The 24,437-nt window shown below is 43.8% G+C and overlaps 1 protein-coding gene across 1 annotated transcript in view; it reads right to left on the bottom strand.

The window, feature by feature from the left end:
- The window catches only part of trpc7b (transient receptor potential cation channel, subfamily C, member 7b), a gene marked incomplete at its 5' end in the record, with an annotated part of 46,793 nt that extends 26,507 nt beyond the window's left edge, over positions 1-20,286 (bottom strand). The window contains 4 exons of the mRNA XM_084550475.1: positions 2,223-2,387; positions 5,306-5,488; positions 14,310-15,072; positions 19,799-20,286. Coding sequence (XP_084406601.1) covers positions 2,223-2,387; positions 5,306-5,488; positions 14,310-15,072; positions 19,799-20,286 — 1,599 coding nt within the window. The remainder of the gene's footprint in view (positions 1-2,222; positions 2,388-5,305; positions 5,489-14,309; positions 15,073-19,798) is intronic.
- Between the last annotated feature and the right edge of the window lie 4,151 nt (positions 20,287-24,437).

Raw genomic sequence — 24,437 nt, 5'->3', positions numbered from 1 at the left:
GTCAGTTTTATTCCTCTGTTGCTTGTTACTTCTCTTATTTGACGTTCCATCTATTCGCTGTCACTTGGAGGCAGCTGAAAAGGGAGTCTCATGTGCACCAACCGACATCTGTCACATCGTTCTGTTTCGTTTCCGCTTATTTCTCCCAACCTTTCCAATAAATAAGAATATATCTAAATACACATCTTAAAAATCTTGTATTTTCCCGCGAAAGTAGGTGTCCTAAACGTTCACGCGCACCCTCTGTCTGACTCCAGCGGCATAGCACTTCCATCTGAGGAACAAAAATATCTTCACCATCTCTCGTCGCTGATATGAAATGTAATGCGGTTTGGTGTTTTGATAGCGCCGTGTCGTGGTGCCGTTAAAACGGGGGATATTATGAGCTGTAAGAGATGAGCAATTGATGAGATGAGCAGAACGAAATTGCATGATTAGCTCCAGGTGCACGAGAGCGCACTACACACAGTCAACAACAACAACAACAACAAAAGAAAACACATCAACGCTATCTCTCTGAGAACCTCCGTCTTGATGTCTTTTTTCCGATCTGCTCCGTCTTTTTCTATTTCATTATCAGATCCATTTATGTACATCTGCTGAGCTGCTGTCACATTGTTACTCAGCACACATAAACATCCATTTGCCTCAGTATCTGTTTGATTAAGCGGCTTTTTCCCATCGACCCTCACTCGGTAGTTCTGTCTTTTTAATATCTCAACCATGACTGCTCTTTTAAAATGATGTGCGCAATGAAAAAGTACAACAACAGTAACACATTGTATCTCACAGTGCTGCTGATGCTGCTGCTTTCCTGCTCTCTCTTGGCTGTCACATGCGGCCTCACCGGCTGGTTGATTCACAATCAAGTATAATCATACGCGCGTGCACATGCACTCGCGAACACACTCGCACGTCGACCTGCACAGGTGTTTTTGTGTCAGACGGTGCTAGCCTAGCGCCTCCTGATTCAGCCCATATCTCACTGGTGGAGACGCTCTCTATCAGCGGAGCTGCTCTCCACCCTCTCATACACACTTAACATCAGCTGCTCTCATGTCTCTGAGTATACAAAATGACTAATTCATCAGTAACACCTAACATGGAGCACTCAACACTGTTTCTGAATCACTCAGTGCTAGTGGACACACACACACACATCACTTTATGATGAGGTGGAGGATTATCCAGGTTGATGAGCAGATTTGCATACCCGCTCCGCTCAGCTCCGCCGCACGTGTGGGACCCGCATCGTACTGTGTCACTTTACAAATTATAATTTGCTTGATGGAGCATTAAGAAAATGTTATAAAGTGACTCGGGCCCTCGAATCAAATGGTGATTATACAATGCTCTTTAAATTGGAGATCTATTAGATTTTCACCCGCCCAAGTCATTTCTTGGTGTCAGCACAGTAAAATACGTTGCGAGGACATGAATGCATCATCATTAAGTTTGGTTACATGTTCATAGTCTCCAGGAAAAAAAAAAGCTTAATGACTTGTGCAATATGCAGTGTTGCAGCAGCGTATTGTTTAAGGACCGTGCACACAAGTGAAGGAAAAGTTAACATTAATTAAATACAAAGAATCTCATATTATACACAACAGTAGTTCTGTGGTCTACTGGGAACAGACGTGGTTGTACAGCCTCACAGCTGCAGGAAGGAAGGAGTTGCAGTAACTCTCCTTCACACAGCGCTGGTGAAGCAGTCGACTTCTGAAGACGCCATGGTGGCATGGAGGGGGTGAGATCAGTTTTCCATCAGCGATGACAGCTTTGCTATCACCCTCTGATCACCCACCGCCTCCACAGGATCAAGAGGGCAGCCCGGAGCAGAGCCAGCCTCCTTGACCAGTATCTTTGTAGTCTGCCACTGAGAGGCTGCTGCTCCAGCAGACCACACCATAGTGAGTGGCTGATGCGACTACAGAGTTATAGAAGGACCTGAGGAGTAGTCTCTGCACTCCAAAGGACCTAAGTGTCCTTAGCAAGTAGAGTCTGCTCTGGCCTTCCTTATAAAGCACTCTAGCATGGTCAGTCCAGTCCAGTTTTTTGTTCAGGTGAACTCCCAGGTACTTATAAGAGTCCACTATCTCTATGTCCATTCCCTGGATGTTCACCAGTGTGTGTGTTTGTTTCTGAGGAAATCCACCACCAGCTTCTTGGTTTTACCCACAATCACGTTTTGTGATTAAAGTCAAACAGTCGTGTGGTCGTACCTTGCTACATGGCATTATCCAGTAGGCGATAGCCAGGAAGGGCAGACCCACGGTAACCCCCAGCACCGTCCAGCACTTCACACCGACGGACTGCTGCCTCAGGCCGGGCAGGTTCTCATACCAGATAGTCAGCAGCTGCTGCTGGCAGTTGGGATGGGCAACAAACTGAAGACAGGGGGAGAGAGAGAGACAGGAATGAGAAATTCAAGTCAGTGGAGAATGGAGGAGAGGAGATGTGGGCTCAGGGCAAGAAAGGTGAGAGAGGAGAGAAACAGAAGGGAAAACAAGAGAGCGAAACAATTAGCAGACGGATAATCATCGGGGAGAAGATGATGAAAGATAGGAAATGCTTTGACCCCAGGATACATCACTGGTGATATGTTCAGGAGTGTGTAAGCATGTATTTCATTAACGAGGCAGTTTCTCTTCAAGAATTTGAGTCCCGTAGACAATTTTAATAACATTAATGAGCGATGAGCACAACATGTTGAGAATGCCATCCCAAAACACTGGAATGGAAGAGGCCTATTTGTTCTGTCTAATTGAATTGTCAAGTGTCAGATGTCCTGGCAATGTTGCATCTTTCAGAATGCATAAATGATCTGTGAATATGTAAAACTAAAACTGGGGCATTTTATGTTTGAGACTGGTGATGAAATGAGCCAAAGCAGTCCTCTACAAACAGGCATTTGAAGCATTGCGGGCCGTTTCTCTGACAGGTCTGGTATATTGCAACTTGAATGGATGAAATAAAAATGTGATGCGAGGTGATGGGGCGTATTTTCATTTTCACCTATGTTAAACCTTTCTACAAACCATTTTGTTTTGTTTTTACACAGATAGCGAAGGATGTTTCCTCCATAACAGAGGGCATTCTGGTCTTTTTCTTCTAAACTGGACCAGATCCTGCTTGTATTGACCTGCCAAAAGCAGCCAAACATATTTTGCCAGTTTCTCTGCGCTGCAAAGTACTTTATTTCATCACAAAATGCAGGCATATTACACATGTCACTTTGCCGCCTTGGAATTACATAAATGCAATGAGTGTAAACTGAATAAGGTTCACCATTATACCGTATTCATGAAAAAGGTTTTTAGTGCTACTCTACTCTCGAAGGTAAATCCAGCAGCTGAGGCTGCCTTTCTGTTTAGAGCATGCACATTGCGTATTTGCTAAAATACAAATTTATTATTCACAACACATTTGTATTTATGACTGCTCCTTGACTTCATTTAGAAAAAAATGCCAACAAGCAGGTTGGAAAATCAATTTCACATACTGTCTGTAAAAGAAAGCAGCCAGCGAATAAGCAGGGCTGAGTGTTGACATTAATTACTGACTTTATTCCAAGAAAGGAGAGGATAAATGAAAGGCAACAAAGGTCTCATGAGGAAAGAGAGGGAGGATGGATGTGTTTTTTCCAGCTGGAGGAAGGATGTGGACAGCAGAGCAATCAATGCTCGGTCGGTGGCCAACTGCCGTAACAATCAAACTGTGTTTGCATACTGTTTTTAGTTTATGTCTGAGATCTGAGCAACAGGTTACGTTTCGTCGAACATGCTCCCCTTTGAGGTTTGTTTGCCTCTTTTTGTTCTACCCTCAATCAATCCTTTCCACCCCTCTACCAATCAGCCTCGGTAATCACATTTACCCGAGCATTTATCCGAGCTGACGATTGACATCCTCCGTTCCCATCCACCGATCGAAGCAGACACAAGAACAACGTGTGTACACACATTCAATCATCTCTGCATGAAGAGAGAAACCACATGCAACAGCGCATACCTCCTAACCCTACACAAAATCAGAGTTAACATAATTTCTACTGATGTCCAGTCCCCACTCTATCAATCCACTGACCCATGACATGGACCTTGCCTGCATCCAGCAACATGCACTGCTCACAGTCATGCTCCACCTGGTTTCCATGGCAATCCATCCCTCCCTCTCTCCTTTCCTCTGGTGTAATTAGCCGCCTGGTACTGGTCACGCTCTCTTGTACAGGATAAAAACAAAAACACTGCTCGAACCGGGTGTTTGCTCTCCAACCCGTACACTGGCACAAATAACACGCGTACGCTTGGGATTCAACTTTAAAGTAAACATGCAGCACGTCAGGGTCAAATAGGAGCATGTGGGCGAGAGAGTATTGTAAGGGGAAATGGGAAAAGGGGATTTGATCTGACATTTACTTAGAGCACTTCTGCTCAGGAGGGATTAGCTCTTATACAGAGTCCAGTCAGTTGTTTACAGAAGGCCCTCTGAGGCCACATGCACGGAAACACACACTGAAACACACTGTCTGTACACCGTTTGTGCACAAATGGCTACTGACACACGAGTGGAGTTACATTTGTGTAACAAACACTGCAATAAATCATGTATTTTTCTATAGAAACCATTCACAAGGTGCATTTTTCATTGTTGCATATTACGTGCATGTGTGGATAACAATAATCCCAAACAAAACACGCTGTTACAGAGAGTTTTGTAATGCAAAGTGACTTTGTTGATCCACCTATGAAGCCTTTACGTTCTTCATCCTTCATGAGGCGTTTAGCTTCAGTGTTGCCAACTTTGAGATAGAGCTTTAACCTCGATCTCAAGTGTCGAACTCAGCACACCGTTTTATGGCAATCGATCACCTCGGCCTCGTTGTCTTTATGATTACCGAGCTATGAAAATGTCACACCGCGCCCTGCCTCCTCTGGCACTGAACGCTCACAAGTCACTTAAAATTGTTTAAAGGACCACTGGGACTGTTTTTCGCAGTCATTTGGCTCATAATCCTATTTCGTGTAATTATTTACAGCGTAATACGTCACAGTGGTCCTGGAGAAGAGCAATTGGATTCCGCAAACAGACATTAACAACTCTGGTTCTAAATTTAATCTCTTCTGCATCCTGGAAGTGAAAGAGAGGCTACTTTCTAGAATTACAACGTTAGTCCTATTAGTTGTCCTTGTGGGAAAATATGTTATATAATTCACATTATTTTAATGTGTTTTTTTAATTACAGCACAAGATTCATAAACTACAAAACACTTAACTTTCTCAATAGATGCCGGATCACTCGTCTTACCTTCTTGACTTCATACTTGATGGCCAGCTTGACACGGCTGAGGCAGGGTCGGTTGTAAGGGCTCGGCGGGCATTGATCCACGTCGCCGTTCAGTATGGCCTCAACTTCCTCTGTGTCCCGACAAAGGTCCAGCACGCCCACCACAAAGTCCTTACACTGCATGGACAGCTTACGGTAGTCATTCTGCACGAGAGCGGCACAAGTAAAGAAGAGAAGGAAAGAGAAAGGAAAATAATTTTAAACATCAAGCTTTCAGCGGAATTCGGTGGAATTTGGACATCACAAATCAGAGGATTCATCTGAGTGTGGCTTCAGCTGGCCCTTTATTTTACTGGCTATTATTCCCTTTATATTTTACATCATTCTCAGCATTTTGGTGCCCTTCCCTCAATCAAATTTTCATCTCTTTGTGTGTTCCATGTGTGCGCCTCCTTCCGTGAGCAGGTGACATGTTGTCCACTCACCTGCCACCTCGACAGTCTGTGTATTTTAATAAAAACCCTTGACCGTGGCTGAAGTGGCTTCTCCCTCCTTTCGATATGAGAAATGCCAACATCACATTTAGAGACATTTATTCCCATTTGCAATTATAATATGGCTGAAAAATGCAAAGGGTGGTTTCGCTCTTGACCTTTCCACATATTTTCCGAAAAACCATATTCCATAGCTGAGTAGATAAACCAGAACTAGTTCTTTTTTAGTCTAGCTGACTTAAAACGGAGAATTAATCCGTGTCAGAACAAAATACCACACAGATGGAAATGAGGAGAGGGCAACACATAAGGACAATCCAGACTGTCTTACGTCCGTCCATACATACATTGTCTTCTTACGAGTGGGAAGCAGCAAACGGATGCCTATATTTAATCTAATCTGTTTATCAACTGAGGACAACATTCACCTGGTTGACATTTATAGAACAGATGTCACAAATCAAGGCAAATAACATGAAGCCAGCTGGGGAACAGCTTGAAATATGAAGCGAAGAACCGCAGCTCCTTGAATGTCCACTTGAGACTGGCTCCAACAGACAACTCTACGGGGGTGGATTTTTATATGGGTCACTTTCTATAAGGCTTAAAGTGATGCATAATTATGGGTGCGGTAGATTTGAGTAAGTAGGTGCTCTTAAAGCCCACTCCTCCTCGCTGACCATTTTTGGATTACCCGGGTAAAGCGGAGTCACGCACTGCCAAGATGGTGATGGCTGCAGCCGACACAATGAGCATTTATCAATAACACGCAATAATAGGCAAACTTTGGAGATTAATGACTGGTAGTTTGGACTTCAGAAGTTGGTTTTCTTCTCCCCCTCGAACAGCTGCGTACTTGCATGCCTGAAAAATGTATTCCAGGATACATTTTTGTACCATTAGTTAACCATAATACTAACTTTGCAATTGCACCAGACGAATGGACTAAATTAGGACTAAATTATGAATTTGTATTAGATCATTACAAACTGAAAGAAGATATAAACCTTGCATAGCTCATACAAAGTCAGTGCACTCAAGTTTCAGCCCCCACCTTCCCGCTCCTTCTCTCCCTCCTGCATCATTCTGTTAGACAACAGTTGGTCGAGCGGGGAAGCAATGAGATGACAGGGGCTTTTGGCAGGTTTAAGGCCCCCAAGGACTGAGTCTCGTTATGAATTCACCACCATGTTTCTGCTCAAGCAAACCATTACAGTGTGCTGAAGTAGGTCTCCCCAATAAATTAATTAGTATTTAACACAGTCGGAAATTATCCCTCTCACTTTCTTTTGGGACCTATTTTTACTTAAACAGGTGTTTTTGTAGTGTATTTTGATCTACCTGATCTTTAACATCATTTATATTCCTCCAGCATTTGACCCTTTTAGTAAGGATGTTTCTTTCCAGCATGACTCTGTCACACTGTCTTGAATATAAACCCTCAAAACTAGTTTTGTGGAGCCATTGCGATCATACTCTTAAATGCCACACAGCCGCGAAATATGTGATACACGCTAAAATCTGGTCGATTTAGCAGCAGGCAAGATACGACTGTTCAAAAGGTCTATTATTATCTGCAAACTGAAAAGTAAAATATGGGCATCTGTTGGCAGCTTTGGGGACAAGATGGAAAAGTCTGCATTTGTGTGTCTTCCCTTTAGGCTGATTAATTAAAATAAATTAATTGCAATCCCATGGCTGTTCACACACAGGGATGCATGTGCAAAAATATTTTCATAATTAATGATATTTACAGTGTAAGACAAACACACAGACACACACAGATACCCAATAACAATTTGAGGTATATTCTTGCCTTGGGAGCTGAGATTAAGGAAAGGGACCAATGTTTTGAGATTGAAACTGGAGACAGAGCGGTGTGAAACAGAGTGAAGATTGTTACAGATGAGTGAACTGAGGGGGACACAAGAGGCAGGGAGGCAGGGTGGGGAGAAAATGTAAAATGGAGAGATGAGAGCAGGAGTAAGATTGAAAAGACTGAATTATTGCACTTCAGTGGACATTCACCATCAGTTAACCTCTTTTTCACTTTCTCTTTTGCTTTCTTTCATCTCAGTTTCTCGTGACATGAATTACGCTACGAAATCTCACACATTTGCCAAGATAAAAACACAGGCTAAAAAGTATATTAAAGGATTAAATGAAATTGCTCTCTGACAGACAGTGTTCTCCCTGTGTGTCTGGAGGCTTGTATGAGAAATAAGTCTCTAATTTCTGCAATGTGCCCGGTTGTTCATTTGTAAAAGCTTGTGAGCGTATGTGTGTTTGACTTCTTCTGTAAGAACACAGCAGCAGGAGGACCCTCACTCCTGTCACAATCGTTGGGGGGGAGGGGGGGGTAGTCGAAATGGTGAACACCTACAAGTTTCTGGGGATACAACTAAACATCAGGCTGGACATTAGAATAACTCTCTGGTATGCAGGGGTTATGGGAAATGGATGTTGTCAAATTTGGAGCATCAGTTGAGCATTAGGTTAAAAACGTATGTTGTATTGAAGATGCACTTTTGTTTCTCACGTTCTACCTTTCATTGGGATTGTTTGTTTCTCCACTATGGGCATGAGACGTACTGAGATGGAGCAGAAATGGACAAGGGATTGGCAACTGTTGGTGGACCTCAGACAATAACTTAAATTCCACAGGTATATCGCAAATGCAACCTGGGATCAGATATTGTCCATGTGACAGATTCCACGAAACAAGTCGTTCCACTGGATATAACAGTCACATGGGAACATTGCTTGGAAGAAGCCTTTAAAAAAAAAAAAAAAGCTCCCCAAGTACAAGGAGCTAGTCAGCAACTATCAGTGGGCTAGATGGAGAGCCAAGCCTTTCCCAGTGGACGTCGGGTGCGTGGGGATTCGTTGCTCATTCCCTGGTCAGAGCCTTCAGCAGTTTGAGCATCGTAGGAGAGCAGAAGAGAAGAGGCATCTGCAGTAGCGGCAGACAGATTCTCAAGATGACTGTTGCTCAAGAGAGGAGAGGAGCCATGGACTAAAAGTAGCTAGCTGTCTGGACATGCTGAGACTTCATTAAGCCCGGTGGGAAAACCAGGAGGAGGGCGTATGATGCTGAAAGACCCAAAATACTTGATGGTGTACCCAGACTGAAGCCACTGCAAATGTATTTTTACAGATGCAGATTATTATATTTTCTTAGTATCGTTTTATGCTAACACTGCTGTGTTGGATTTGCTCCTATACGTGGAGTCCATAAAGGTACATCCCACTTTCTCTTACACGCAAAATTACATCCAAACCATCACTTTCATTCGGGCTGGGGAGAAGCCTCCACCAGCCACCAGGGCCACCTCCTCTGGCCTGCTAGCAACAGCTCAAGACTGGGAGTTGAAAGTTGACCTGGGGAAGCAACTGAAATTCCCAGAAACTGTCGCCACTAAAACACTGCGGCCAGAGATGCTACTCATCTCAGAAGCCTCCGAACGGACCGTTCTCCTGGAACTCACTGTCCCTTGGAAGGACCGCATCGAGGAGGCTAATGAGAGGAAGAAGGCAAGATATGCCGAGCTACTGGAGGAGTGCAGGAGCAATGGGTAGCAAGCTAGGTGCGAGCCCAATCGAGGTGGGATGCAGATGGTTTACGGGCCAGTCTCTATGTAGGGCCTACAACATGCTGGGCATCACAGGGGCCAGTAAGCGAAGGGGAATCAAGGAAGTCACTGAGGCGGCAGAAGCTGCCTCAAGGTGGCTGTGGATGAGGTAGCGCTGCCTGGACACAAGCTGGGCCCTGATCAAGCCTGGCTGGGTCGCCTGGGAGAGAGTGCATGATGTTCGAAAGACCCGAAACACTCCATGACCCCAAGTAACATCACTGAGGATGTGTCCAGGTTGCATCAACTGGATGTATGTTTAAAGCATGTATAAATTTTTAGCATGGAATGCTAACACGTAAAGGAAACACAAAGCAGTGCGTTTAGAGATACTGGTACCGGAGTTCCACACAATTAACTGCTGATAGATAAAATTTTAGAGAATCTGAAACTGTTTATCTTCAGGGACAGGGAATGTCAACCAAATACAACATCAATCCATCCCTTTAGTTATTAATTAAGGTGTATCATGTGCCAACAGAATGATCATCTGTGTCAATCCCAACTATTTTGACCCGTAGTCGGGGAACGGACTCCAATTACAGAGGGAAAAAAAATAATAATTTAGTTGTTCGTAGCGTTTGTTTTATCTGTGCGTGGGTTTTTCTTTCCTGTCACATTTTTTGAGCCAGTTTGTGAACAAGAGAGGAAAGCCTTGGACTCAAAGTCCATGTGCATTTTTTGTGCTGAGTAGTGATTAATTCAGAACACCACGTAAAGAAACTGAACAATAGGAAAAACACTATGAGAGAAAGAGGAAGGTGTTGTTGTGCAGGTAACTGTGCTTAGTAGAGGCTGATCCAACCGCAAGTAAGCTGGCTGGTATATTGATCTCTTTTCATGAGGCCAGCTTTGAAATACATACACATGTCGCATGCAAGTATGAATTAAAACACCAACATAAATGCACAGATTACCATTATTGTTAGAGATTGTAACTGAAGTCTTTTTTGAAATATCTGTAGCTGTATGCTTGTCAGAGGTGCTATGAATGGCATAAAGTATTCATTCATTAAATTCTATTTCTCTAAACAAGACGTTTAATGTCTCAACTTCAATTTCCCTTGTTTGATTTCCCTAAATAAAACGTGATTGACTGGGGCTATTGGCACACTGTCTAAACATTATTTGATATTTTGAGGTAATGAGGGGATGATACGGAGAGGGACAGGGAGACAAATAAAGAGAGAAGACAAAGGGGTGATAATGAGATGGTAATGAGACAGATGAGCTCCAACACAACTCTGGTCCCTCAGGTGAGCCCTTCTCATTAACTTGTCTGGAGACGGGAAGCAGAATGACAAGAAGAAAGGCTGAATATCAAACAGAGGTGGGCAGAAAGCAGCGACAACGGATGAATAAGGACAGACAGAAATTAATAGAGCATTAGTGGGAAAAAATTAAGCAACTCATGGGTGGACAAAGATGTACAAATAAGTACAGAGATTGTAATCAGATTGGTTCAATTATATGGCCATACTTTCTACATTATTATTTATTATTAAGATTCAGACACCTGCAATTCTTGTGTAAATGAATCAGTCATAATCTTATACTATATAGACAGGTCACGTACTGCAGCAGGTACTGATGTTTTAAACTGTTATATATATTCCTTAGCTAACAAAGCTAATTATAATATAATAGAATTTGTAAGAGAGTAGTTGATGCTTTAAATGAGCTGCAGATCCATTTTAACCCTGCACCCCAGAAGAGATTTACAAAAGTTTCAAGGCTCAATTCAATATCAATCCAAATGCGAAATATGATCTTTATATCACCGTCTTCCTCAATAATGGCGTTTAATGGAAGCGGAAAAAGAACATTGAAATTTCACAGTGAAGCTGATCTTTGACCATCTGGACACAGAATGTAATCGCTGCATAATTTTATCGTATTAGACAGTTGTGAGAAACTTTGGTCACAATCGGTGTAAAAATGAATGGACAAAGGCATGTTCTATGACCTTTGACCAGGTAAAATCAAATCGTTTGTGACAAATTTGAAGAAATGATCTCAGCATGTTCCTGAGATACCTAGTTTATGACAAAGGGACAGATTTGTATGTCGTCTGTATGACAGAAGCATGGAAAGATGGAAAATCAGAAATGAAATTTCCCACCTCATCTGTCATCAGTGGGAAGGCATAGAAATAAAATATAATGACTTGTTTGGTTAGTTTTTTATTATTATTATTTTTTTTTTTTCAGTTCACATCTTATACATGCTATTTGGTGATTCTCATTTTATTGTAAAAATTAGTCAGCATCATGATCTTCTTGGCAAGCTGAGGCACAGGGTGACCCTTGTCCATGTGGGAGTGGGTGAGGCAGCAGTTTTAAATGTCAAGGACCTGTTGAGTCCCTGTCTGCCATAATTAGTTAGTAGAATTATAGTTGAATCTGTTTGTAAAAAGACACAAGACGCTAAGCTGCAAACTGCCTCCAAAACATGGGCGTTCTGAGGTTGTCAACTGGTAACAGTTCCCCACTAACAGGATGTTGTTAGTGGGGAGTCTTTGGGTCCTATGGGTTGAGGGGAGGGACCTCTTGTTCCAGTGCACCCTACAGATACTTGATCGAATTGGCCAGGTCAACACCTTGTGCTGTTCTTTGTGTTTTTTTTTTTTAGTTGTTCCTAAAGCGTTTTTGTGTCTGTGTCTGTGTCAGGCTGCATCCTGCTGTGGATGGCTTCTCCCATCAAGGAGTGTCATTGCTAAGGGGTGGGGGTGCCTGGTCTGGTCTAGGTGAGTGGTACATGTCTAAGTTACATCCACATGAATGCCAGGTCCAAAAGTTTCCCAGCAGAACATTGAATTTTCACAAGATGGTCAATGTTATTTACTTCACCTGTCAGTGTCAGTGTTATGCCTGATCCATGTATATGCTGCATGTAAAAAACTGAAAACAACTTTTTTTTTTTTTTTTTGGTAACAAGTACAGTATATTGTAGGTATTTTGAGTTTATTCATGAGTGTCTCTCCCTTGCCAGTGAGCGTGGTGGCCTTAATATCCCAAGCCAACTGATTTGGAAGAGGAATTCAAGCTGGCACGGTGGGGAGGAGGGGAATCAGCCTCCTCTCCACGTCAAGCTGCTACTTAATGCCTACACCTGCCACAGGGTGTAAGTGAGCAGGCATGTTGTGGCTCCCTCTCAAACTAATCAACCTGCTCCAGGAGAGATGCCAGCACGCACAGTTAGCTTTGATTCCTGGTTTAAAAATCATTTTGAAGGTTTGGGAGTCAATTAAACAACAACATTTCTTGTCTAACACTCACATATGGGCACTCATTGACACATTCACGTTTACAGTAACAACTAAAGCCCAAGTTATGCCCTTATCCCAACCTGAACCTACATATGTTGTCATTCTGCTTATTAGCTGTGGCTGCTCTCTGTTGTTTGTAGTGTCTTTTTGTAAGTGCGTCTTCTCCCAAGTACTGTCTGTACTGTTTGTCTATGTGCTGCCTCAATTATCTGCACTGCTGGCACTGTCTGTTTGCACTGTACTGCCTGAACAAACTTGCACACATGTACTTTATGCACTGTCTCTTGTATTGTACTTAGTCCTGTGTCTTCATGTAGCTCAGTCACTATGTCTTGAAGTTGAAGCCTTAACAAATTCATTCATTCATTTTCTGTAAACGCCTGTCGAGGGTTTCGGGAGGGGCCGGAGCCTATCCCAGCTGTCACTGGGCGAAAGGTCGCCTGCCTATCGCAGGGTGATCACAGAGAGGCAGACAACCACACTCACACCTACGGCCAATTTAGAATCACCAATTAAGTCTTGTCTTAAATGGTCTTTGGACGGTGGGAGGAAGCTGGAGTACATGCAAACTCCACACAGAAAGGCCCCAGTCGGCCGATGGATTCGAACCCAGAACATACTGTGAAGCTAGCCACCACCTTGTCCTGACTACCAAGTCTGAAAACTCTTGCACCCACCAAGATAGCAATAGAAGTGCCAGCACCTAGTTTTAAATGTGTATTATTTTGGCACCACAGGCATTATCAGGGAAGCAAACAATCACTGTCGTACAGAGAATGTAGTCCATTTGCTTAGTTAAAATGAACAAAATTCCCCCATACTTTCCTTCAAACAATAAAGCGATCCACTTTACAGTTCTCATTTTACCACAACCCAGAGAGAGATTGCCTTGGTAATGGGTAACTCTGAAGAGTAATAAAAAGCTAGGAGTGTAGAATGAGAATAGTGACTAACCTGAATCATTGGTGGGAACGGGGTGAAACACTGTCAGAGTGGGCTATACAAATCTTTGTTCGGCTCTCTATTGTACTGAAACCCTAATCAACCTTAACTTGTCCGCATCAGATAAGAATGGCAGGCTCAGCAATGTTATCAGATGGCTAGTTCAAATCTGAATTCCTTGGTGATAACCTGGAATCTTAAAGATCGGTAGCTTGATATCACTCCAAAATTTATCTCACATTCCCATGTTTAGTTGGTTTCCTTTCATTCCCTTTCTCTGACAACAACAGCAAAGAGGATAATGTTGACATGAGTTATTTTATTCAAATGATATGCAGCAAATGATAAAGTTGATGCTATGATGACTGTGTTGTCTTCCCTAAAATGTCTGCAGTCATGCAGCTGCAGCACAGCCCTCCAAGGATTTTTATTTTGCAGAAAAGGGGAAAATGAGTCGAGACATGGTTAATGGATGTCACAGAACATTAATAAAATGAGGTGAAAGGCACACAAACCTTCAGCAGAATAGCGTGTCCATGGTTTAGATTTGGTAGTTCATTACGGTACTGTTGACTGTAATTTCTATAAGTGTAAAGTAAATTATCCCTTTTAAATATGATAAACAGTATTGTGTCTATGTCTCCTTAAGAGGGGTATATGGGTAAAGGGGTAAACGAAGGCCACCTCACCTTGAACTCTGTCTCGATGTTGGCCAGCCTTGCCAGTTCGTTGCTGAGCTCAAGGGCCGTGAGCACAGGGTCTTCACTGCTGAGCGACAGGTAAGCTGCGCTGGCCAGGCCCTTGTATGCATTCATCCTGGAGCGGGAGTGGCTGAACGAGTCTTTCTTCTGCTTCTCCACACATTCCAAACATTTACAGAAGTAGTCGTGAGGCCTTTCTATGCGGGCCCCCTTCGTCAGAAGGATGTGGACAATCTCATACTCCTGGCAGTGAGCCGCCAGGATGACGGGGGTGACGTCGTGTGAAAAACGCGTCCCGTCCTCGTCATAGGCGTAAAAGTCATCATCGCGCATCTCCTGCTCCAGAGGGCTCAGGGCCAGCCGCAGGCCTCCACCGAAAGCGGGATGGCCGAGAATGGCTTCAACGATTCGAACATAACCTTTGGAGATGGCTAAAAGAAGGCCATCTCCGATCCTAGCCAAACCATCCTTCTTCAGCAGCAGCTCGGTCACTTCTAGGTGCTCATTACCCACAGCCAGCTGTAAAGCATTCTGACCCATGTAGTCCACACAGTTGAAGTTTAGGGTTTTGGATTCTTCCAGCATTTTGCGCACCACAGGGATGTTTCCATATTCTGCAGCATCCAGAAAACGCTCCTCCTCTGCAGTGAGGGCCGAGCCACGCTCATTGAACATATAGGCTGGGCCCCTCACAGCTTGGCGACGCCCCTTCTCCCTCAGCGTGGTGTGCCGGCGCTGCATGGCTTCGACCCTGAAAACAGTAAAGAGGGTAGGAAAAAGTGAAATGATGCGAAGCCACAATAATCAGCATAATGGAGATGGACACAGGAGAAGTAGGAGTGATGAAGGAGAGAGAACAGTGATGGAGGGTGAGGGGAAGGTACAGTGAAAAGCAAGAGAGCAAAGGCAAAAGCGACAGGCAGCATTTGCTATATCACACAAACCATGGTGTATCAAGCCAAACAGAGTCATTACTGTCCTCCCTTGTGGACGTCCACTGTGGACAGGGACTGGTCAAACACTAAGAGCTCTGTTTAACACAGACTTCTCCACTGACCTCAAAGAAAACACCACCAAGACATCCGTGATTTATTGGTCCCTGGCCAGATCAATGAACCACCACATGGGTCAAAGCTCATTGCGGGGGCCACCTCAGGTCAACAGCTCTGATTGGCGTGCCAGAGATGAAGCTGTCAGCTTAATTGGCTATGGCTTGACAAACTCGCACTAAGCGTCAGCGATCATGCGAAGGGACTCTTTGACCAGAGGTAGATCTGACTTCATCTATCATCACAGGCAAGGACAGAGACAGAAACATGTACCTCCTCCTTTATATAATGTCTTCATATCTCATTCACTGTAAATGTCCACAGTGAGTCAGTAGCACAGAATCCCTGACACACCCATGTTTCTGCGAAGCTGACTATTATACTGCTGCAGCTGTATTTTAGAAACACACAGGTCTGTTATAAGGCCACATACCCACACCTTAGAGATGATGAGGAGGAATTCTGTCACTTCAGGGGGTGAATTCGGTGAAAAATGGCTTAGTGAAGATTGCTTTTCCAGTTCAAAATAACCAATTCAGACTTGAGATTTAATTTAGAAAACACCAGTACGATACTCAGAGCATATTGAATGGGATAAAAGGATTCATAGCTACTTACACACTTGAATAACCTTTTAACCGTAATTGGTTTGCATTGTACACATAAAAGACTCCCGAGAGATTTATGAATCTGCTATTGCGTGTTATCTTAATTGAACCGGTGACCTTACAAATGGCAAGGGGTCTAGTTTCGCTATAAGAAAAAGAAAAAAAAAAGTGCAGTTTGGGCTATCTGTAATGCCCCTTACTTTGCGTACGCGTGGGCGTGCGTGTGGGCTAGGGTGTGCGCGCGGGATATTGAAGGAAAAAGGTGAAAATGGAAACCTGCTCATGGTAGAAATATTCCCTGGGGCTGTCAAAGGATGTGGAACTGAGACGATGAAGCGTGCTCACCAAGACAAATTTTATGTGTGCACGTGCACGCGCGAGAGAATGTGTGTCTGTCAGTGCGAGATTAAGTAGCGCGAAGGGTCCGTAGCTCTTGATTTTCGATTTGCACAATCAGCTGCGCATGCCTTAGGCTACCAATCAGTGGCAGAGGGCAAAATCCTCTCTTCCTCTCTCTTTCTCTCTCGCTAATACACACACACCCACACACCGCACAGCTGCAGACTCTGCATATACAATGTGTAAGCATCCCACATTTTTCATAAAATGTAATAAAAATCAATAGAACAGTCCTACAGCAAGTGCTAACTCTGTGAAGCTCATGATGTAATTGTTTAACTCTGTGAGAAAAGTATGTGTTCCTTAAGGCCATAGTTTGTGTCATTGGCCGACCATAATGGATTACATTCTGTAGGGTGTACCAGCCCCCTCCTCCTCACAAACACAGACGTACGATCATTAACACTGACATATTTGTAAGAACTGGGAGAATTCCTCCCAAATGAAGGGACAGTCTGGCTGCCGGCCCATTCAGATAACCTTATAGTCACGTAATGAATCGCCATTTTCCGTCCCTCCCCATCTCCCTCTCCATCCGTCTCTGACTGTCTGTGATTCTGACCTGAAATAGAATTTACCTGCATCATTTCTGTGTGGAATTACAGTCACAAGGACAGGATGAGGCAGACACAATGGAGATGGATAGCGGGAGAGCAAGAGTGTCTGTGTGTCTGGCGCAGAAGGAGAGGAAATATTTGTTAGTAAAGGAGGGTTTGTGGAAATGTATGTCTGCCTGGCGCGTGTGAATGTGCTCCCAAGACTTATTGTCTTGCTACAATACTTTGTTTGGTGCAACCAAGCCTACTTTGTTTCTGAAACAGAGGCACAAAATAATGCGATGCCACAGATGATACATCACACTGGCCACTACTATTCTCCTGCCTACCTGTACAACATATAAATATATATATATATATAATGTTCACCCAACTTTAAATCATGGTTTGGTTCACAAAACATCTGCGTCTTTAGCTTGCTGTAACTGTTTGTTTTTTCCATTCTCTAGCATTTCACACTAAACATGTGAATCTTTAAACATATGTTTGTGTGAAGGGGATGTGGATTCAATCTCACAGACTGGAGAATCACTATGAGTGATGATTCATGGTGGCATCAGCAGTGATGTGACAAATGTATTTGATTTCCTGTTAATGGAGTGCTCATATCATGATTATATGCCTTCTAAGTGTCTTAATCCTGAAAGGACCCACTGCAGCAATTCATCTGGGACAGAGTCTCAGATGATTATGATGCTGCAACCAAGTCAGAGCCTGTAGCAGATCTCTGAGAGCGACTGCAGCTCCTTCGCCTGCTAACAACAAAACTGTCAAAGAAAAAAAGAAAAAGACAGACTTGCACCATTGCTGCTAGTGATTGCAACACACAGTTGCAGACGTAAGATCTTTCCCTATTTAGGTTCTCAGACCACAGCTCTCTGACTTCTCAGACTGTTCATGGTTCATGGTTGAAATTTCACGGGTTAATTCATGTATTTGGGATATAAGGCCCGGAGGATGTGTGTAAATGTGGATCATTACCTTGTCAAATCATCTTAAAAAAAACCCTCATCCATTCATTCATTCATCTTCTGTAACTGCTTGTCCTGTGAAGGGTGGCAGTTAAAAAAACTGTTCCGCATAAATAGTTTTATTTCACTTATTAAATAGAATGGGGTCATGCATCTTTTGTTCATGGAATAATTGCACACTGAAAACGTGAATGAAATGACCAATAAAGCTTTTAGCCCTGTCGAAAACAATAAACAGCTGTCACCGCGAGTTATCCTGTCGTAAACCAAACTGCGTAATCAATATTTATTTGTTCAGAACGTCCTCCTGTCACAGTTGAACTTTCCCAGGTCGGGGCAGCAAACACCCAATTATGTCATTTACATGTGAATTAGATAAAAGGAAGGGAAGACAAGGAGATACACCAGGTCTGACATAACTGAGACAAAAATATGTTTCGACTCAGCAGGAATACTTAGAAAACTGACTAATGAGTTAGTACTTTATCAGTGCGTAGACATGAGCAGAATATTTGAGGAGATTTGCACTCTCACCTATCCGTGCCTTTATCTGACACACACACACACAGTCACACGTAGACACTCTTTCAAGCAGTAAATTGCCAATTTTTCACATCAAAGGTGAGTTGCACGCCACATTTTGGTGGTAATGAGAAACAGGCATGTTCTCCCTGTCTTGCGCACCACTTCACACAGCACACAGATGTCCAACATTAAGTCTAGTTAGGCAGGAGTGAGAGCATACGTCCTTCTTTTCCATGTGAGGCCTTTTTAAGATGAACACTGCTGAATCAAAGAGGCAGCCTAGGGGAGATCAAAGACCCAACACTGAGGCCTGCCATTCTCAATATCTGATAGTCATGGCTAAGCTGGAGGAGCTGCATGAATATTCAATAAGTGTCATCATGTATGTGCCATTTCTTCTCCGTGGACATCTCCCGGTGCGGTGGACTGTGTCCACTAAATGTTCTTGTGCGCGTTTACCTCACGGTGAAGCTATTACAGATATAGAACCTTTAAGGGAATTACACGGGAGGCTTCTACACCATTTCTGTGCAGAAAAAAAAAAAAAGCATGCACGCCGGTATCTGTGTGTGCTTTCTGTGTGATGAGTGTGACGTTGTAGGCATGTACCGTGCAAGCCAATTTCTGTAGTCTGCTGGAGCTCAGTGTCACGTGGCTTTGCTCCGGTGTTTCTCATTTACTTTGACTAGTACTCACACACACACACACGCGCACACACAATCCATGTTGACTAGTGCTTACACTGGAACCAATCAAGATGCTCATTCAACACAGCCAGGTAATAAGGTATGCAGTGGAAAAAGGGCACTAATTCATTCAAACTCACATATCCTTCACTTCCTCACATATATATTCTGTACATACATGCTCTCACAAGGGACAGACTACTCTACAGTCTAACCACACATCAGCTGAATAGAAGGGGGTGGGGGTGGAAGACAGAAAGCTTTAACAATTAGACTTATTTGAGAAGTAATTTCTTGGCATCTCAGTACAACTAATGTTAAAAATAAAGGCATAACAAGTTACATAATACTTGATTAACTTCTCTAAACGCATCTGCAGCAAAAGTCCAGTCACCTTGATGCAATCCATAAAAGACCTCACAAAGCACAGCTGAGTTTAAATGATTGCCCCAAAGGTGCAGCTGACTGGCTGCTTTACTCTACACTCTCCGAAATTGACCTCTACTTGTTGACATTCCAGGTGGATTAGGTGATGACATTCTCCCACCCCAGAATAGGTTAGCCATTTCCCAAAGTATTCTTTAGTAAGTTGATAAGCACGGGGGCTCTGCACAAGGCCCCGAGACTTGTCACTGGAAGGGTGAATTTAAATTTTGCCTTTACAATAAAAGAGAGGACTCACGCTTGCCGGCTTTCGGAGTTGAACTCGGTGTCTATGTGCTCCACAGAGAAGTGGTTCCCGTAGCCAGAGAGCTCCGGAGCCCGGTGGAGTCTCTGTCCGCGGTGCTGAAAGCGCTCAGCGTTCGCCGCGCCTCGTCCCCTCCACTTGGGCAACGGATCATCGTAGTGGTCGGGCACCACATCTATCCGCACATCTGGCCGCGAAAGAAACGGGGAGCCGGTGTCCCCGGTGCGCCTGCGGAACTTTGGCGGCGTGGAGTGTGTGGAGTCCCCCACGTCCCGGTCCTCTGGAGATGGGTGAAGACACTCCGGAGTGGCGAGGTAAGGCGGGTCCGTGTCCCCCAGCAGCGGAGAGGCGGAGGAGAAGAGGTCTAGGGGCCGCGGAGAGGAAGGAGATCCTCGGGGAAGACTGACAGACAGCGGCGGGGAGGGAGACTCGGAGGGATGAGCCCTCTCGCCGCTGTCGCTTTCCTCTCCCTCGTCACACATTGGGAGAGTTCCTGTGCACCATACACTTCAAAATTATTTCAGCTATGTGACTGACATTTATGCCAAAGTTTCCATTGCACAAGTTTCTTCTGAGCGGCGCAGCAGCGAGGAGCCAAGCCTCCACCTTTGCACAGCAGTGCGCGCACTAATTAGAGAGCACCAAGAGTGCGCGCGCAGGAAGCCAGCCCTTTACAAAATGGAAGGAATGGAACAAGTGACAACAGCACAAAATAGATTCACTTACACATTAAATTGGTCTATTACGTGTTATGTTTCAATGTTTCTACCTTACACGTGAAGAAAAACTGAAAACCGGACGGCTACTCTGGAGCCAACCACTAATGGACCAATAGGACAACGCCCCCTTCTTTGGCACATGGTTTGCAAAGTGACCAGTCGCCTTTGCTTTGAGGATTCAAAAGACAATACTGAGTGAGAGAGACCAAGAGGGGGATAAACGAGGATGTCCATTTAAAAGAGCTGGAGGGTGGCTGGGCAGTGGAGGGGTTAATTAGAATGGCCACCTATTGTTGATCGCCTACTGGCACTTAATATAAACCTGTGATTTCTCCAGAGAACCAACAGCTGAATACTTACAGTAACCTCAGTGATGTCTTTACCACAGTACAGAGACTTTGCTTTCTCTTTTGTATACATTTAGACAAACTTAAAACGCCATTCAAGCCTATCCAGTGCCTGACTCCTCCTCTGTCAGTGCGTGTCCTTGTGTGCGTTTGGTCTTCTAATTAGAGGCAGAGTCCCATTAGTCACGACGGAGACTTCCTGCTCCCCCACACAGACAATAACCAGTCCTAACGCAGCCCTTTGATCCATTCTTGTGCTTATGCACCAAACTCATCCATACACAGTGTTCTCACTGCTGCTTCCATGTGGGTAGAAAAATGGTTCCCATAACTGATGTGTTAAATAATACATTTCTCGGTAACACATTGATTCCTCCATGAAACAATCAATTTATGAATAAAAGAAAAGATTCTAAGATGTGTACACCGATCAGCCACAGCATTGAAACTACAGGCAGGAGAAGTAAAAAACATTGACCATCTTGTGACAATTCAATGTTCTTCTGGGGAACTTTTGGACCAGCCATTCATGTGGATGTTACTTAGACATGCACCACCCACCTAGACCAGACCAGACACCCCCGCTCCATGGCAATGCAGGATGCAACCTGACAGAGGCACACACACAAAAACAGTTTAGGAGCAACTCACAAAGACATGAAAAACAGCGCAAGGTGTTGACCTGGCCTCCAAATTCACTAGATCTCAAACTGATCAAGTATCTGTGGGATGATCGACAGAGGCACAGAGGATGATCCCCTCCCCTCAACCCATAGGACCCAAAGACCCCCCACTAACAACATGCAATCGTTACACACCACAGGACACCCTCAGAAGGCCCATGTCCATTCTCTGATGGGCCAGAACTGTTTTGGAGGCACAAGAGAGACCTACACAATATTAGGAAGGTGGTCATTATGTTATGCCTGATCGGTGTATCTGTAAGCTACAAATACACGGGAAAAGATGCATGTGTTCCCCCTTTGACTGGAAATTGTTTCATGATTCACTGCCTCTGCTTCAAATTGCTCAACCAAACGACAAAGTCATTTCCAGAAAGCATTTTCAGAAATTAAAGGTACATGCCCATACTTTTATTTCTCCAAAATTAACAAACTAAGCGACTCATAAATTATTTCCATGTCAGATTTTCACATCTTTCCCTTATTAGAGTGATCAGTTAAAATGAGAAACCAGCGAAGCAGCCATGCAGGATTAATTACACACATGAAAATGAATCTTTTAATGATACTGTAGAAATGAGCCTCTCTTCTGGCTGTGGGTACACTCTTGGAATGTTACCAGAACACCAGCCTGGGCTTTTATGCCAAGTAGTGCACAGGCTCTACAAATGGTTACCTTGACTGAAAAAGCTTCTACTAGATAATGCATTATCATTACATTAAAGCTCTTCTTTAATCTATATAGTGCGACCCAACAGGTAATTCAGAGAGCAATGAGAAGTGGGTGAAAAAGTGAGTGTAACTCTGTACATGAAGTCCTTAGTGGCACTGATTGGGACTGAGTGGCTGTGTGTGTGTGTGTAGAAAAGATCCATGTTCCAGAGCATTTGTAACAATGTAACAATGTTGTTACTGTCCAACACTACTGGACATCCTGAGACTTGAGAATCAGACTTGCAGTGGCCTACTGAAAAGGCCAGAGTCCTTTAGAAATGTGAGGCAGCTTTGTTCAGCTGTTTAAAAAGACAAATCAGTTTTGGATAATGCAGTGTCTTTGTGCGAGTTTGAAATTTTGTGGCCCCAGTCCAATCACAGTGTCACAGCAGGTGTTTTCAATTGTCTGTCACAGGCAGAACTCCTGCCGAGGAAATCGCTGATTGGGAGTGTTTAGAAAAGCGACATGCTCGTGCAGGAGCACTTTACTATTCGATGTGATTTAGTGTGAAACTGCTGTTTCAGAGCAGAGAGCGCGTTCTGCTTATCTGATCAGTGTGTCTTCTCAGGTTTTTTGGTTCTTGTTGAGACACACTCTCTTCCTCGTATGTTCGAGATGAACGTGCAAAGACAGAGATGGAAAGCAGGCCGGACGGTGACGGGGAAGTGTGATTGAATTACGTCTTATGAGAGAACAAAGGCAAAGCATGATTGTATTAAACAGATTGCCCCCAACTGCACAAACACTCTCCTTGTATTGCACGTCTTGAAATGTGAGGCTCCCATAAAAACAGTCAAAAATCAGGCAGGGAAATATCTGAGAGAAGAATTCATTTACAGACAGTGAGATCTGCAGATGCGATTTGATTTCCTTTATCATTGTTATGGGCAAGCCAAGTGACTGAACTGAATATTCACCCAGGCCTGTACCCCATTACTTATTGCACACATCCCTTGTCCAAACACATATTGGTTAGTATATAAGATGTCAACAGCTCGTCTTACATACAAGCTGTGCTTTCAACCGATTCCATCTGTGTCATCACCTGCTTGCTGCCTACAGCATCTGGTAGACAACCAAGTGGATGAACTCCCTCAGCAGTGAGGTCATTACAGCCTGTTAGACAAGCTGTCAGAGGGTTTCCAACCTCTTGTGCCAGCGAACAGCAGATGTGCCGGTGTGGTGATGCCAGCCATCACTTACTCTGGTTGGAATTAGAAGTGCAGAGAATAAAGGTTCTCAGCCTTGGCTCTACATTTGACAGGTGTTTCCTTCTACAAACTATGGCTTCTGAACAGAAATTCCATCAGAGGAGGCTGACAGACCATGAAGCCTTGAGCTGTTTAAGATGTTGGCTGAAGAAGGAAAGCTACAACCCTGCAGTCGCAGCATGTTCACCAAGTCCTCATTACATTCTTGCCCTTCAGGTTTGTTGAGGACAGCAGGCCTCAGTGATACAGTGCTCTGTTCCACAGAAAGTCTCTCATTTATATAGCCCAACCTGGGCCATTTGTCAGCTGCTTAAAAACTGAGGTGTGTTTTTAGATGACAAAGCCAGTGTTTTGGTTTTATAGAGATCATCGCTGGTTGCAATTACCATCATCCTAATAAATTATTTTGCATGAAAGGCAATGTAAGCCACAGTGTGGAGTTGTTTTCTCCCCCCTCTAGTGATGAGAGAAATTACTCAAACGCTGCTGACACAGGCATAAACAGCGACTGTCCTTTATCTTCTTTCAGTGGTCTCAAAAGTGGAAAAGCCAGTGAAATCCTCGTTTGTCTTTTTCCACCGACTGCTTTCTTTTCTAGACGGTAATGGATCCTCTGAGTTTTGTTTTGTTTCATTTCTTCTGTGAAAACGGAAAATGGCTGTCAGCGATGGTGAATTCATAGAATTCCATTTGCATTTGTAACTTTTGCCTTGCCACCATAGGACTGATCGTGTTCCAAGTTTCTGTAGTTTACTCCATCCCAGTCACTATGGCCCAGTCTGTCTGGGTCCAAGCCCTCGCTGCGTTTACATCGACACCGGTATTCCACTAAAAATCTGCATAGCAGCCCAAGCAGAATTAAAACATCTCACATAATCAGTCATTCCAACTGACTGACTAAAATTAATTTTCAATCAGACTGAGAGGGGCGATGTAAACCTTTGATAATCCGTTCCCT

This window comes from Chelon labrosus (genome assembly GCF_963514085.1).
Source record: "Chelon labrosus genome assembly, chromosome: 8".
NCBI lineage: Eukaryota > Metazoa > Chordata > Actinopteri > Mugiliformes > Mugilidae > Chelon > Chelon labrosus.
The sequence above is the reverse complement of the archived record's forward strand: the minus strand, read 5'-3'. Positions and strand labels throughout refer to the sequence as shown.